The 15,837-nt window shown below is 43.1% G+C and overlaps 1 protein-coding gene across 7 annotated transcripts in view; it reads left to right on the forward strand.

The window, feature by feature from the left end:
• Positions 1-15,837, forward strand: part of TLK2 (tousled like kinase 2) — a 43,227-nt gene that overhangs the window by 9,927 nt on the left and 17,463 nt on the right. For 5 of the 7 annotated variants that reach the window (XM_068996369.1, XM_068996373.1, XM_068996371.1 and 2 more), the window contains 9 exons: positions 771-842; positions 3,240-3,309; positions 4,335-4,378; positions 5,463-5,558; positions 8,220-8,387; positions 8,949-9,044; positions 11,868-11,960; positions 13,570-13,680; positions 14,799-14,935. In XM_068996369.1, the coding sequence (XP_068852470.1) occupies positions 771-842; positions 3,240-3,309; positions 4,335-4,378; positions 5,463-5,558; positions 8,220-8,387; positions 8,949-9,044; positions 11,868-11,960; positions 13,570-13,680; positions 14,799-14,935 (887 nt within the window). The remainder of the gene's footprint in view (positions 1-770; positions 843-3,239; positions 3,310-4,334; positions 4,379-5,462; positions 5,559-8,219; positions 8,388-8,948; positions 9,045-11,867; positions 11,961-13,569; positions 13,681-14,798; positions 14,936-15,837) is intronic. The other 2 variants (XM_068996374.1, XM_068996375.1) reach the window with 2 other exon arrangements.

Consider the following 15,837-nt stretch of genomic DNA (forward strand, 5'->3'; position numbering starts at 1 on the left):
TTAAAACCAGTTTTGTTTGAGATCTTAAATAATTTTCAAACTGCTTGGATATGTAAAAATGCAGATGTGTATCCAGCAGAGCCTGCAAAGATGCAGCAGACTCCTGAGGTACCCAGTTACTGTTTTGGTAAATCTATTCCAGCCTCTTGAGTTTCTGCTTTGGCCTGGTGGGAGCAGCTGCTCTGTGGGTAGGTCACACATGGGTCCATAAAATAGCCAAGTGGGAAAGGTTGTATTATGGGTACCAGTTGTACTGCTCTTAACACAACTTTCACTTGTTCACGTTCTTAGTGTTGAAAAAAGCATAAAATTACACATTTAAATCAGATAAGCATCTGATACAGTAGTAGCTGGCTTGCCAGATGGAAGATGTGTCTGAATGCTTAGCTCAGGGTCAAGCAGATGCTTGCCAGGAGATCTGAGCTTGCAACCCCTACTACTCAACAAATCAGGTTTGCTTCCTCAAACCTTAGGCTTCTATAAATACCACCTTGGCTGTTTCGTGGATGTGGGTAAACAGACCAGTTAGGATATGAACTGATGCAGAAATATTCCAAAGGCTGGATCACTATCCTGAGAAAAAATTGTTGAACAATCCAACTGTCCTGCTGCAAATGGCTTCTGAAGCCTCTTAATGCCCCATCCTGTGTCTGGGAGTTTGACCCGTGATGGTGCTGTAACTGTAGTTAGCCCAGAGACTGAGTCTTTGTTAGGATGGGTCTGCTTTGTAGGGAAGTTGTTTCTAACAGTCTTTGCTTGCTTTTCACTAGGGTCCATTAAATAGTGAGTCTTCCAACCAGAGCTTGTGCAGCGTGGGCTCTCTGAGCGATAAAGAGTTGGAGGTAAGCAGGCACAACTCCTCGGGGTAGTTGGGTTTAAGGTGAACGTGATCAAACTTAAAACATGGAAGAAATTGTGTGAGAGTCAGTGGTGGTTGTCTTAGTTTGGAGAGTGAAAGGGACCAGGGAAGTATTTAGCTTGACCCTGCAGGCTTTCGACCTCTCTGTGAAGCTCCTCCTCGGAGCTTCCCACCATTCCAGGTAGGTTTTACCCAATCCCAAACACAGTCTTCATAAAGCTCATCTTAGGAAACTGTTTTCAGTTCATTGGGATTTGTGGGATACGTTTTTGGATACGCATAAAAAGCCAGAGAGCGTTAATGGAAAAGTTTGCCATATCTATCAAATATGTGAGTTTGCCTGAGCCTAATACAAGGCAGAGCATTTTGTGGATTGCTCTGTGGAAGTGTGAGGAGGTGAAAATTGATGCTTTGTCCCTGGTTAATCTCACTTCTTTAGGATTAACTATTTCAAAATGCTCACTAAAGCAGCAAAATGAATTCTAGATGGATTTTTACTCTAAAATTTCATGTTAGTAAACCAAAATCTCAAATTTAAGTGCATTTTCTTACGAATGTTTTATGAACTTCCCCCATAGTTACCAGGTACGTTTTGGATCATATTTCCCTCTCTTATATGGCATACTGGTATGAGGGACTTTTGAGAATGCAGTATCTTAAACTCCATAAAGTAAGTGTAGTTAATAGTGAAAATTTGAGTATTCATTCTTTTAATTGTTCTTTTTTAATGAACTTTTGTGGAGAGATATAAATTGACCAAGCTGACATACTTGAATCTCCCATTCCTTGCTTTTTCAGTCTGTAGCAGATAATGTTGTGTGTCATTTTTGTTATGTAAGTACTTGAATGGAAAAACAACTTAAACTGAATCTCATTAATATGCTCACAGCTCCATGGAGGCTGTAATGGAGCCTGTGGTGTTACAGTCACGCCAACGCTGTTCAGGAGCTGCTCTTCACTACACAGTGAGGAGGCAATGTCACGGACTTTTACACATACAGGGGCTGGAGCAGCAAGTCTAGGTAGTTTTGGAGTTTTCAGTCCCCTCATTCTAAAAAAGTACCTTGCGGACACAATAATCACCTTTGTCTTAACATCTCCTCCATCCTCTTACCAAAACAACACTGTGTCTGCGAGTGCCCAGCTGGTAACATGGGTCTGTAGATGTCCAGCACCCACTGGGGACACAGCCAGGTTTAGATTCAATTTTATCCTTTTTATCCTACTAAAGGGGGGAGATTGATTTCTGCACTTAGCATGTGTAAGTCTTTTGGTAGAGATCTTTAAAGAGGGTACTCGATATTTGGGTTTCCAAAGAGTATGAAACTTAAGTTTACCACAGACTCTCTGGCCATGGCTTTTCTTCCCCCAGACCTATTTTTTGCACAGTGTTTTTCTCCCTGCCCCCAGGCTATAGTTTAATGGTGGCTGCAGTGATTGGAGAACATACAGCTTGGGAGTTATTTGGGATGATTTGGGTTAAGAGATGTTTGTAAAATAACAGTGGTGATGGGAATGACAAGACATCTCTTTTCAGCAACCTCAGTGAGCTGCTTCCAGCAGTCTGCTTCCCAGTGTCTTCAGCAAGTTTGGCCACAGATGTGACCCTGGTGATAGGGAAGGCATCATGCCAGGGTCTCCTCCATTTTCACATGTTTAGGCTTGCTAGCCTTGTACAGACAGATAGGCATGACACTTCTGGAGCCCTCAGGCCTGTCAAGTGTGCTCTATATTGTGCCTGTGCATAAATAAATTGATTGTGCATAAATCCACTTGATCAGCTGCCTGTCAGGTCTTTGGGCGCTCACAGAAATGGCACATGCAACTGACCCTTGACTTTAATGAGAGCAGGTGAGGAGCAAACAGAATCTGTAACAGCTTTGTCCTGGATGCTGTCCTGGGATAGTTCTAGCCATCTGCAGTGGGCTTTGAGAAGAAGCATTACCTGCAGGCAAAGTGAATTGGCTTAAGAGACTGTGATTGGACTGCAGATTTGGATGTCAGTACTTAAACCTCTCATCATTATTCCCCTTGTACCAGTACTATGATCATCTTGAAGCAGTTTACACAGGTTTTTATAAGTGTTTGAGCTTGCTCTGCTAACCCCGCGAGGTGACTGGACGTAGAGGCTGGCTTGCAGTAGCTGAAACAGAAAAAATAAATTTACCTTGTTAACCACATTCTCTCCCTCCTGCAGCACATCTATGAGAAGGTAGGAGCTCTTTGAGAGCAGTTGTTTCTTTAAGTACCAACAATAGAAACAAATGCACCAGAGAAAAGAAATGGCCACTGGGGATATGGAGCAGATCATTGTGTTTGGGCATTTTTTTAAATCTTGGAATAACTGCAGTAATGTTAATTTTGAAGTATTGTTTAACAGACTCCTGAGAAAAAGCAGAATGACCAGCGGAATAGGAAGAGGAAAGCAGAAACCTATGAGACCAGTCAAGGTAATCCACGCTCCAACACTGCCTCAGGATTGCCACATGCTTGGTAACTCGGGCACGTTTTGCACACGCAGTGTCCTAGGAAACTAATGGCTCTTCTCGGCAGCTTGTTATAAACTAGTCCATGATGGTGTATTCTCTTCTGGGAGCCTTGTTATCCTTATTGGCAGGAAAATACTTGGCTTATTCACACAAATTGTTGCATTTTTATGGGACAGGCTGCCCAGAGGCTTTGTGTGCTGCTCTGAAGTGGTGTTTTGGTCCTGTGTTGCTACATACACGGCAGCCAGACTTCAGAATCCAGCCTGTAATCTCTTCCTTGCTTTCCAAGATGTGTGCCTGCCTTGTTAGAGCAAGTTCTCGCCATGACAAATCAGGAACAAGCTGTGCCCAAGCAGGCACTGCTGTCCTGAGTGCTGTGGAAAACCTGGCATGTTAAATCCAAGTTCAGATTTTCTAGCAAATGGGCTGAGGGGCAGATTTTGATTTCTTTCATTCTTCAACAAGAAAGTAATGAGAATTGTGTTGACAGAACTGCTTTGATAATACGATAATAAAAGAAAAGGGCTAAGTTTTAATGAGCTGATGTTAAGCCACTGCTAATTATCTCTCAAACTCTTACAGGAATGCTTGTGAGATATCTAATATGCAGTAATTTATCTGAAGGCGGAGGAGTAAAAGTACCCTTTGCTCTCTCCTTATGTTGAAGGAAATTTTGGAGAACCTATGCAACAGTCAAGACCTTTAGTGTTTTCTAAGTACTTCAGCAAGTGCAAATGCTGTTTGATTGGATCTGACATGTTTGGAATTGAGAGTTAATTGAATTGTCAACTGTAAAGCCTCCCAAAAACAGCACAAGGGCTGTAACCCTGGGGCGGGCTTTTGTTGTGCAGAAGCTTTGTTGTGATAGGTGTTGCACTGAACAGGAAAAGGAGTGTCAAAATGTAGGAGGAGGTTTTTAGAATGGCATGATAACTTCTGTTCTTAAAAGTACAACTCTGGTTTTAATCCTTTGCTTTCCTTTTTAGGGAAAGGCACTCCTAGAGGACATAAAATTAGTGATTATTTTGAGGTAAGAATCTTTTCATTGGCAAATCTGCCTGAATTCACATTTTGCAAAATCTGTAGATAGAAGTTTGTGATGTGACGTGTTACTGATCTTTCATTGGGATCGTGGACTGATGATGTCAACCTGATACGCTCATACCTGATTAGGCAGAGGATATGAGGAAGTTGATTTTTAATTAACATTTAGTTGAGCAGTCGATAAGGCATTTTTTTCACTTAAGTATAGGTTTGAGATTGATTTCCATTGGAACCTCTGTCTCAGTTGAGGATATCTCTAGGTTTGCAGACAGTTTTGTTAGGGGTCCAGTGTTGCAAAAGAGCCCACCTGCACAGTCCTGCTGATTGGAGTGGGAAGTTGCTTATAGGGTTCTCTCCTAAGAAAAACTTCCCATGGGAGGCTGGCACCATAGAGGGCATGGGAACCCTTTCCCAAAACAGTGATGGACATTCTAAAAATCAGTATTCTTTTTGCACTGCATAATATCTAAAGTTTTTCTAGGTCTGCACAATCCAGAGCTGTAGCTTTTCTCTTAAGTTTGTTCTTTATTTTATGGAGTAACTTGGAGTCGGAAATTACGTGCTTATTAGTGCTTACTTCTTTGCTGGGTAAATTTTTTTATGAGCAGTACACTGTAGGGGTTTCTGTACCAGCTGGAGCAGTTCCCCAGCTCCTTACCTGTCCTGCCTCTTTGACAGTGACTGGCGCAGCTGCAGTGGAGGTGAACGTTCCTTACCACTCCTGTGGTGCACATCAGACATGTCTCCTCACAGGGAATAGGCTTCCTAATTCCATAGAGTAAATAACTGATCTATGGCCAAGTGTGCAGGTTTATATATTTTTGTGTTACAAAGGAAAATGTACTTGGTGCAAATACAAGTGTTTGTCTGACATACTTCTGTTATTTTGAAAACTCCATGAACTGTTAAGGTTTTCCTCTTAAAATTTACTTTCAGTTTATTTAAATGATTCCCTGAAGCCTATAAGGCTTCATTTTTAAGATAAACGTGTTTCTTCTGTCTGTGTTAAATTTGGTTAAAAGTAGTATCTCTGTGGAATTCATGATGATCAAATCTGTTTGTGTGCCCAGTTTGCTGGGGGCAGTGGCCCAGGAACCAGTCCCGGCAGAAGCGTGCCGCCCGTCGCCAGATCCTCTCCGCAGCATTCCCTGTCCAACCCCTTGCCGGTGAGTGTTCTTGGGGACACAGCTGGTGGCCTCGCATTGATTAACTTGGTGGCCGTGCTTCAGACAGGTAATACAAGGTTCTGGATAGGGAAGTGTCTCTTGGTGAGTGATTTGGCTTGTTCTCCATTTTAAATCTGAAACTGGATTCTAAAAGCAAAGCCATGTCTAGGACCCTGGGACAGTCGCTAGTCCAGCTGTAGCTGACATGAATATCTGAGCTTAAATTGTACAGGATGAATGTTTTTAACAAACTGTGTGGGTACAGAGGGATTATGGTCCTTAATGAAGGTAGATCTGACCCATTAGTTACCCTGTGTTCTACTGTAGAACATGAACTTCTCCATGGAGTTGGGAGTATGTTGTGTGTTTGTGCAGCACTAGTCAGGGATATTCTGATCTTGATTGGACCCCTTGGGTATCCTGAACAGTGTTCACACCGCAGTTATTTTGGGAAGGCATTTTACTTCTGTTCGTGTGCACATGACTTGCAAGAGACATTAGCAAAAGTTTGCAGAGAAATGTGTGTACGTGCACAGCTGGTGCTGTTTTTTGGCATGTAATTCCACTTCACTTGCAGCATTTCTGTGAGGTCTGTATGTGAAGAAGTGACCAGTATTTTTAAACCATTTTAGGACAGAGCAGCTAAAAAAATTTGTTGCAACTAACAAAGCAGTATTCAGAGGCTCGGTTGCCTGAGCTTTAGTTTTGACCTTTGGCTGGGCCTCTTTAAAAATTTTCAGCATTTGTTGAGTGTCACAAAAGTCTGGAGACATTGTGGGAAAGGTTGGTATTCCCAAAGCCAAATGCAAAGTCTTCAGTAATTCTGTTATTCTGCAGAGACCTTTGCACAGTTCCTGAATATACTGAACTAAACCCCAACACTGAACACTCTGCTCAGAATTCCATGTGTTGCTGGATTTCAGAAGCTTTGTAATGCTGCTTGAAGGGAGAACTTCACATATGCTTCTAGATACTTTTTAATGTTTCTAAAAACTGAAATATATCCTATTAATTGAATGGACTTTCATCCTATCATGTATTAATTCACTAATACATCTCTTATAAGAGAAGTTAATGAAGAAATATCATCTCTGAATGTTGCAGATGTATGAGGGATTAGGGACAATTCTTTATTCCAGCCTATTAGATAACCCACAATGGGACAAGTGGATTCTTCCTTTGGTTTTCTTCTTCTACACTATGTGTTGAGTAGGTAGGAGTTGAACAGAGTATTTCTGGTGAATATTGATGTCACAGTTAGTTTCAGCCAGGCCAGTTTGTCTCTCTCTCCTTACACAGGTGCTTGTGTTTATCTTCTGTTCTTTACTCTTGCAGCTAAACCTGTGATATTTGCTTATTCATAACAAACTATTCTGGGCCCTTGCAAGATCCCTCCTCTTCTTACAAACTGAATGTCAATGGTTTGATCTATTCCCCCAAAAAAATGGGGAGATTAACGCTGAGTGTCCTAGCCATTGCAGGTGTCAGTGTGATCTTGGAAGGAAGCAGAGTGTTAAAATGTCTTTCACGTGATACAAACCTCCTCCAGACCTGAATTAATCTCTACTGTACTGGAAAATTTCTGCAATCAGAACTTGCAGAGGAATTGTAATAGCTTCAGGATGTTACTACCTCTCTTCAATTCTCTTGGCTGATTTGAATTGTCTCACTCCTCATTTGATCAGAATGATCTGCAGGTCTTGAGACTCTTGCGAGGCCACTCTCAGGCACAAGCATTCTTTTGGGGAAGGAAGCATACTCTTGAAATTGGTAATGTTAGCCAGAAAACAGGTTGCAATTAAGGTTTTTGAGAAAAACTGAAGCCTGACGTGACTGTTTGCTTTCTCTGAGGCATTTGCCTGGCCCAGAGTTAGAGCTTGGAAGGACTTGGTTGATTATTACCCAGACTGCCAAGTTTTAGCAGTGATGGTGTGGCTTTGGAAGCCAAGGCATTGAGATGCTGTGTGCCGTAATCAGTGTAGCTCAGATGATTCTTGTTGCTAAACCCAGTTCCTCCACCACAGCTGGAAAACTAACCTACTGCAGGAGAAAGGAGCTGGCCCTTAAGAGATGTAATGGACCTTTAAAGGATTTTGGGAATGAAGTAGTACTTTGCTTACATTGCAGGAGGTGGGCCCCAGCTGTAATGACAGAAGTGAGCTTATCCTGATGTCTGGGTCCTAGACATGGTTAGGTTGCTGCCATTTAGCAGTGCTGACTCAGTTTACTTCACCAGAATAGCAGTGTATCATGGAATTGGCTGTTTGAGTCCTTAAGAAGCATAAAAAAAATATAATTGTGAATGCATTGACCAAAATCCCAACGTAGATTTTTGGACCTGCAATCTGTTTTGCTCCACTGACTCTGAAGCACATGTATTTGCAAAGGAAGAGGATGTGTTAACTGACAAGGAATTCTGTCCTGGGTGTTCATTTGTTAGGGTTTTTCTTAATTGTTAGCTTCATTTCCTTGTTGCTGTCTGCCATTGGAATAATCACTGCAGGAGTCCTGTTTGAGTTATCAGATCCTCACCATGCTGCCTGCTCATTCCTGAGCTGCTGCTTCACTGACAACAGTTTTGGCAGAGTCAGAGAATCACTTTTTTCTTTAATTAAAAAAAAAAAAAAGTAGTTCATTGTCTGTTTTTTGACTGTGTTGCAGCGGCGAGTGGAGCAGCCGCTGTATGGGGTAGACGGCAGCGCAGCCAAGGAGCCGCAGGAGGAACACTCTGCTCTGCCAACGCTGATGTCGGTGATGCTGGCGAAGCAGCGGCTAGAGAATGAGCAGCTGGCACAGAGGGGAGGTGGCCTCTGTTTTACTTTTGTCTCGGTGAGCAGCTCCGAAAAGATTTGAATCCTAAGGCATGTGTCTAGTTAAGGGATGGGGAATTTGAAGGTTTTCTGCCCAAGTGCAGCCTCATTTTTGCTGACCTCAGTCTATCACCTTCTGGTAAGTTCATCTTCCTTGTGAAGAGTTCTAGGTCCCAGGCTTTGCTTGTTTAATAAAATGGGTGTGAGTTTTAAGTTAGCAGCTCAAAATCTTACATAGATCAAAATTATGTCATCTGAGAGGATAATCTGATAGATGGAGAAAAGCAAAAGATAGAAGTATAGTCTTGTTGTGAGAAGTGTTTGGTTTGGCCTTGCTTAATCTCAGCTGCCGTGAATTATATCAGGCTTTTAAAAGCTTTGTCTTCAGCAGGTTGGGCCAGTCTTCTTGGAAGAAACTGGCTCTAGTTTTCCTGAACTGAATCTCTAGAGCATCCTTAAACCTGAACATGAAAGTGTGGTGCAGGCCAGGCTGCAGCTCCGGTGTGGAGATGAATGTATCTGCACGAGCACTGGTGGTCGTGCTGGGGGACATGTAACAATACACAACTTTCTTTTACAGGCCCAGCAAGGCAGCCCATCTTCTACCGGATCAGGGAACACTGAGCATTCCTGCACCTCCCAAAAACAGATTTCCATCCAGCACAAACAGTCACAGGTATAGCTCACTAGACAATATAGCTCTTGGATGTGAGGTTGAAGCTCAATGCAGCTTGTCCGCTGTGCTAGAGGGTGCCACTGCTAGTGGACATGATGTTTCCAGTGAGAAGAGCCAGTATTCCCAGCTCCATCTGTAACTACTGAGTGAAGTGAATTGCTCTGAGCTTTGTTCCTCATCCTGTAAAGAATGTTTTCAATTGCTGCTGCTGGACTTTGTCCAATCTGCTACTGAAGCTTTTCTGTGTCAGTGCTGTGGGCAGTTCATCAGCTGTGTGTGACTGTGCTTGGGAGAGGAACACCTCAGCTCTGTTTCTGCTCTGTTGTATCCTCAGTGTTCTTCCTCTCTCTGGAAGTGAAGGTGTGAAGGAAACCTGAGTGATAGTTGTGAGTGTCTCTGTTCAAGCGCTGGGCCATGGTGCATCACATTGCTTACAGTACCAATAGCCACAGTCTGGCTGGCAGCTCTTTGACCTCTGTAGTGTCCACTCATGGAATAGTTTGTCCTGTCAAGGTGGAACATGATGTGTTCCTGAAAGTGCTTCCCAGCAACTTCACTGACCTGGAGTCAAGAAGAGGAGTCGCTCTTCTGACTGTACTGCTATCTTTTTGGTACCTTTTAAATTATTGAGATTCTTTTAGCTGTGTCATCTTCTGTTGCTTACCAGGGTGGCCAGCTTTATCTGCAGTGCACCTGGTTTATTTCTTCTCCAAGCCTGCTTTTAATCTTCTTTGGATTTTCATCTCAGATCTCCTTGTGTCTTCCCTTGAGCAATTTTTAAACAATCATTTCCTCACCAGTCTCTGTCAGAGGTGATTTTGTTGCTGGGAAGGTCCATTCTCCATTAACCCTGCAGGTGGTACAAGTTCTCTGTTCACCAAGAACAGCAATCCCCCTCTGGGGGTATTCACTTGCTCAAGTCTGGCCTCTGTTGTGTCACTAGGGTTGCATTTGTTGTCTGTGTTGTTAAAATGCTGGTCTGGGAAGATGCCTGTTTCCTGACAGTGCATGGAGAGGTATGTGTGTGAGAATGATGCCACAACTCAAGGACCTGCCAGAGATTATGTCAGTCTTGGCTGTCCCAACACCCGTGCTTAAAACAGTGGTCCTGCCTGGAGGGAACAAGGTGTTTTTATTTTCTTCTGTGCTTAACATGCCCACAAGGTCCATATTCTTAGCAAGATGTTATCTGAGCAAGCTATCTGCCAGTGTTCAGCTTCATGATACTCCCCAGAGGTCTAGGTGGAGCATACATGTGCAGGAAAGAATCTAGGAATATGTTTGGTTGCATGATGATGATATGTACACATTCTTGGTTTTTCCCTTCCAAGCCTGTCTGGAGTTGATAGAGTTAAAAAATAGATAAACTTCAGTGATCCCCAGCTTGAATCACTTGTGGCAGTGCCAAGAGCAAGTCAGCATGATGTTACTTCCTCAGTGTTTTCAGTCAGTGCTAGGGCCTGAGTGCTCTGAGGTGACTTGGGGTGAAGTCACATGTAAGAGCACGTATCCTGACTTTTTCTGACACAGGGCAAGCATGTCTGTGCACTTGTCTAAGTGAAATAACAGTCACTTACTAAAGACATTTTCTGCTGTTTGGCCACCAGCTGCACCAGGTTCTGCACAGACATCCTGCATGGTGCCTCCCATGGCAAAGCTTTTCCTGCAGGCAGGAAGCATGAACCAAGTTGAGGCAGAGGTGAGGAGACCTGCCCAGGCCTCCTCTTTGTCTCTTGGGATTTAGGCCCATCTTGCATGATGTGCCATGCTGGCAGGTGCTCTGTTTGAGCTTTTCCATACTGGGCATATGTCGGGAAGCAACAGTCAGCCAAGTTTGTCTCTTACTCCATGGTGTTGGCTTCCAGGCAAGCTTGAAATTTGGAGAACAGTTACTTAACTCCACAGGTAAGTCTCTGCAATCTCTTCTCAGAAACAGAATAGGTGCCTGCTAGCCACAAGTGTGAAATCTATGTGTGCAGTTCTGGAGAGTTTCCTCTGTGTTGACTTGGCTGGTTTAGATGCTGTGTTCATGTACATACTGACTCCTTCGCCTTTTCTTCCCCACCCTTTAATTGGAGTGCTGAATCTGAAATGTTTGAAGAATATAGTGTGTGTCTTCTGTTCCTGGGTATAACTTTCAATTCACTGCTTCACTGAAGGTATTTGAGATGTGCTACACCCCATAAAACTTTCCAGATAGTTTTCACTCAAGAACTACAAAGCTCCTGTCCCCAGTGGGTACTAATACATCAGTTTATCAGAAACAAAAGCTTGTGCCCAATACTCTTGCTGTCACTATGTTATAATATTTTTAAATGAAGACCTGTGTTATCTGTCACAGGACCACTTTAGAGCCCCACAGGTGTTGTCTTTGTCTGCAGGTAGTTGTCTGTGCTCATGAAAGATCATAAATTTGATATTCCAGCTGAGGGCTGGGATTTGATGTAGTGGGGTTTTTTTTTGTAAGCCTTTTTTCTTTACAAGCTCTCCTGCATAGAGACCACCAAAGAGTGTGCAAAACTCAACTATAAATGTAAAATTCGCAGGACACAGAGGATATTTTACGCTGTTGAGAGTTACCAGTTTATGCTCTTCAGAGCTCTGTGCTGGCTGAGTGCACCTTCTGTGCTGGAGGAGCCCACCATGCAACAACAAAATGAATAATGGAGAACATTCTTCCCCTGACTGCCAGGATGCAGGGGATCAGTTCTCAAAAGACCCAGCAGTTCAGATCAGAGCGGGTTACACTGGGACATTAGTGCTGGTTATTTGAAACATTATCCATTTGTCTTAAATGTGGTTTATGGTGATTTTTCCCTACAGTCTGACCTCACAATGGAAAAAATATCTGCACTAGAAAACAGTAAGAACTCTGACTTGGAGAAGAAGGAGGGGAGGATAGATGACTTATTAAGAGTAAGTATTTAAAGTGGGACAACTCTTCTAAAAGCTGCTATTTAAATGTACTTAAAATGCTTGTGCCAGCCAGGCTGCAGAGCAGGGGCTTGTACACCAGCTGTAGAACCAACAATTGCAAGGTAAAACAAATCCAGTGATCCCTTACCAGGAGGATAATTGTCTGGCCTGTGGATAGTGTGGTAACTCTGGTCGTCCCTTGCTTGCAGGGTAATTGTCTGGCTTGTAGACACTGTGGGCCTGCTTGAATCTAGGCAGTGTCTGGGGATATACAGCGCAGAGTTGTAGCTCAGTTGTTTGTGTCCTCAGCAGTGCTGGCCTCCCTTTGCTCTGTTGCACACTTGTGTATTTTGCTGGCTAACCTAACAGGTTTCTCTGCAGAATTCACAGAATCATGGAATCATTTAAGGTTGGAAAAGACCTTGAAGATCACCAAGTCCAACCATCAGTGTAGCACCATCAGCACGTTCTCACTAAACCATGTCCTCAAGTGCCACATCCGTTTTTTGAACACTTCAGGGATGGTGACTCCACCACTTTTCCCTCCACCCAGTTCTCCCCTCTTCTAAGTTCTGAGGAGCTGACTCTGCCTTTTGTTTGGTAGCATGCCCAGCAGCCTCTCAGTAGCCTGGGAAGTAATGTTCTGAAATGCTCATTCAGGAGAGTCAGAGACCTGTATAGAGATGAGAACATGCTTTGGCCAAACCAAAAGGATGAAGCTCTTAACCCATTAGTATTCGTCAATAAAAGATAAATACCTTCTAATCAAGGATCTTGTCTTAATGGAAGAGTTCTAATTGACTTAGCTTTCATCAGCTGGAGAGGCAGCTCTTGTGAAGTGTTGAAAAGCATTAGAAAGGACATTAAAGGGAGTAGAGGGAAGGCTTTGTGTGTGTGGTCTCAGCACCTGAAAGAGCTCAGTCAAGCTTACGGAGACACGGGGCACATGTGAGTTTGTGGAAACAATCCACGAAGCAGGAAATAGTTGTTTTTTTTTTTAATTATTATTTTGTTTTTACCAGACTACTAGTTGGAAGGGAAGTGGTTAAATTTGACTCTGTTAATGAAAGTGGCTGCACATACAGTCCTGCTGCATGCTGTGGTGGTGTGAAGCAGCAGCTGCCACTGGGAGCAGTCTGTGTAGAGGGGCTGATGGAAAGTGACTCGAACAAGAATTTGTCTGAAAGTACAAAGGGAGCTCCCCCATCCTTTTCCTCTGCCAGTATTGTGGCTAAAGACGGAGGATAGTCCAGCAATGACTAAGCTATTTTGAGGCTTGGTAGCTGTGGCAAGGTCTTAAATGTTTAATAACAACAAAAAAAAATTAAAATACTTTTGCTTGTCTTTATTCTCTTTGTACCTTAGTTCCTTACACGTAAACCAGGATGACAGAACTTCCCTGTTCTAGAGGGGTGTTAAGATGTGAGTTAAAAATTTAAGAGTTTGTCTTGGATGTTTTGCTAAACAAAACCTGTTCTTTTATCCTGCTGGTTTGCTGACTTTAATCTGATCCCCACAGCTAGCTGGAGAAACTTCTCCCTAAGTGATGCTTAGTTTGGCTCTTCTGAGTGGTTTAAAGTCACAGGCTTTGTCCTCTGTTCACTTTTAGGCCAACTGTGATTTGAGACGGCAGATAGATGAGCAGCAAAAGATGCTGGAGAAGTACAAGGAGCGGTTGAATCGATGTGTAACGATGAGCAAGAAGCTTCTTATAGAAAAGGTGAGTAGGGGACATCTCTGCAGTTCATGTCCTTGAAAGCATCTCTATCTTCTTAACAGTAAAAACCTGTTCCTGTTGCTTTAGTGATAAAAGATAACTGGAATTCTGTCCTGAATTATTTCTCTGCAAAAAGGAAAGTAATCCAAAGACTGAAGTGGTTCAGATTTGGTCACTTTGCACAGTGGCAGAGTGATCTCTTGCCTAAGTGAAAGAGCTCTAAATGCAGCAGGCATTGCTTGATTTGGAAACCCATACACCTGAAAAGCAACTCCTTGCAGCTCTGGGGATGCAGGAGCAGTGTCCCATTGTGCAGTGAAATTGCAGATATGCTCTGTTCTTTCAAACAGCAAAGTCGGAGATCGTTGCTTTGTGTAACACTGAAAACAACACACTGGGGACAGTGCCAGGCTGTTGTTCACCAGCATCCAGCCTGCTTTGGTATTGAAAGATGTCCAGCTTTCCTGATGGTTAAACAGTGTGGGGGTTTGATTGCTCTTTCACCTGTTGGCCAGTTACACCTATTGTTTGTGGGTACTGGATGGGCAAAGCTACCCAGGTGCTGGCTGGTAGCAGACATGCAGTCTGAGTTGATTTTTGTCACAGAGCTGATTGTTCTTGGGTGAGCAGGGCTGCCTTCTTCAGAGTGGTGACCTAACTGAGATCGTGTCACTTCAGGACATGGTACAAGGCTAGGACTGAGCTGGCTGATCACTGTATCTTAGTCTTAATAGTGATCCAAGGTGCGTTTTCTTTCTTCATCTCCTGAATAAGGGTCTGATCAGAGCTGGGCCTGCAGTCTAGCTAAGTTACTGATACAAAGGGATAGTTCTAATCCTACTGCCAGGCTGATTTCAGCTGATCATAGGATGGGTGAGCTGCCCAGGCAGTCATCAGGAGGGAAGAGTGAGGCTGAAATGTCAGGATAGAGGTGAACAAATGCCTGTTAGACCAGTGCAAAGCACCAGCAATAACTTGATCAATGGTATTCAGCTGGGTTTCAGATAAGCAGAACTGAAATAATAGAAAGTGGTAAGAATTGGTGGTGATTTAAAACGCAGCACAGCCCTTAGCTAGTAATTTATGGCTTGTATTTTTATGTGGCTTTATTTTGCTTTCAGTCAAAGCAGGAGAAGATGGCATGCCGAGATAAGAGCATGCAGGATCGATTGAGGCTGGGGCACTTCACCACGGTGCGGCACGGCGCATCCTTCACGGAGCAGTGGACAGATGGCTATGCCTTCCAGAACCTCATCAAGTGAGGACAAACAGGATTGTCTTTAACTTCAGAGGAAGAAATGGAAAAAAACCCCAACAGTTGTGTGTGATGTCTTGCACGTCAGAATGTGAGAATGGTGTGACTGATGCATGGAAGGATCAGATAGGAGCTCCTGACAATGGGGAACTTTTTCACACTGAAGTGAGAAATGCATTTCCACTGAAACTTCCAGAGACTTGAACTGGAATGAAATGGTTTGAGTTGGCCTTTGGGCCAACTGTTGTTACGTGTTGGGAATCCTCAGTGCACCCACCTGGCTGTGTAGTGCTTGGGGTGGAGGGGTGGACCAAAATCTCACATACATCCTGAATGAATCAATTTGATTTGCATCCTTGCATATATTAGTCAAAGAAGGCTAATTAGCTTGCCTTTTTTTTTTTTTTTTTTTTTTTTTTTTGAGAGTAGAAAGTGGAGAAGCTTGAAAGAGAAAATCCATACTATTTAACTTGTTTTGCCTTCTGGTAACAGTGATCAAAGGGGCTGCAGAAACCTGGAAATGAAGATCAGAGACCCTTTATGCAGGATGTTAATGGAAATACCCAGCCAATTCCCACCTGGCCTAGACCTTTAAGTAGGACTTGGCAAATTAATTGCACTAGAGAGCTATGTGTGATCCTTTAAAATCACAACACTTTTCTGTAGTGATAGGGAGGTGCAGCTCTTGTTAGGTACAGATTAAGGACTTTATAATTCTTCCTTAGTTTGTGCTGTAAGACATGGAAAAAATACTTCTGGAATACTTACCTGCAGTCTCAGTCCCTTTTTAAGGGGGAATTAGGTCTGCAAATGTTTAGGTCATTCAGACTTGAAATTTCAAGAGTGCTTTTATCACTGTAAAATGTTTCAAGATAGTCTTTTTGTCTTGGGAGAGAGACAGTTTC

Source organism: Aphelocoma coerulescens, chromosome 27 (assembly GCF_041296385.1).
Source record: "Aphelocoma coerulescens isolate FSJ_1873_10779 chromosome 27, UR_Acoe_1.0, whole genome shotgun sequence".
Taxonomy (NCBI): domain Eukaryota; kingdom Metazoa; phylum Chordata; class Aves; order Passeriformes; family Corvidae; genus Aphelocoma; species Aphelocoma coerulescens.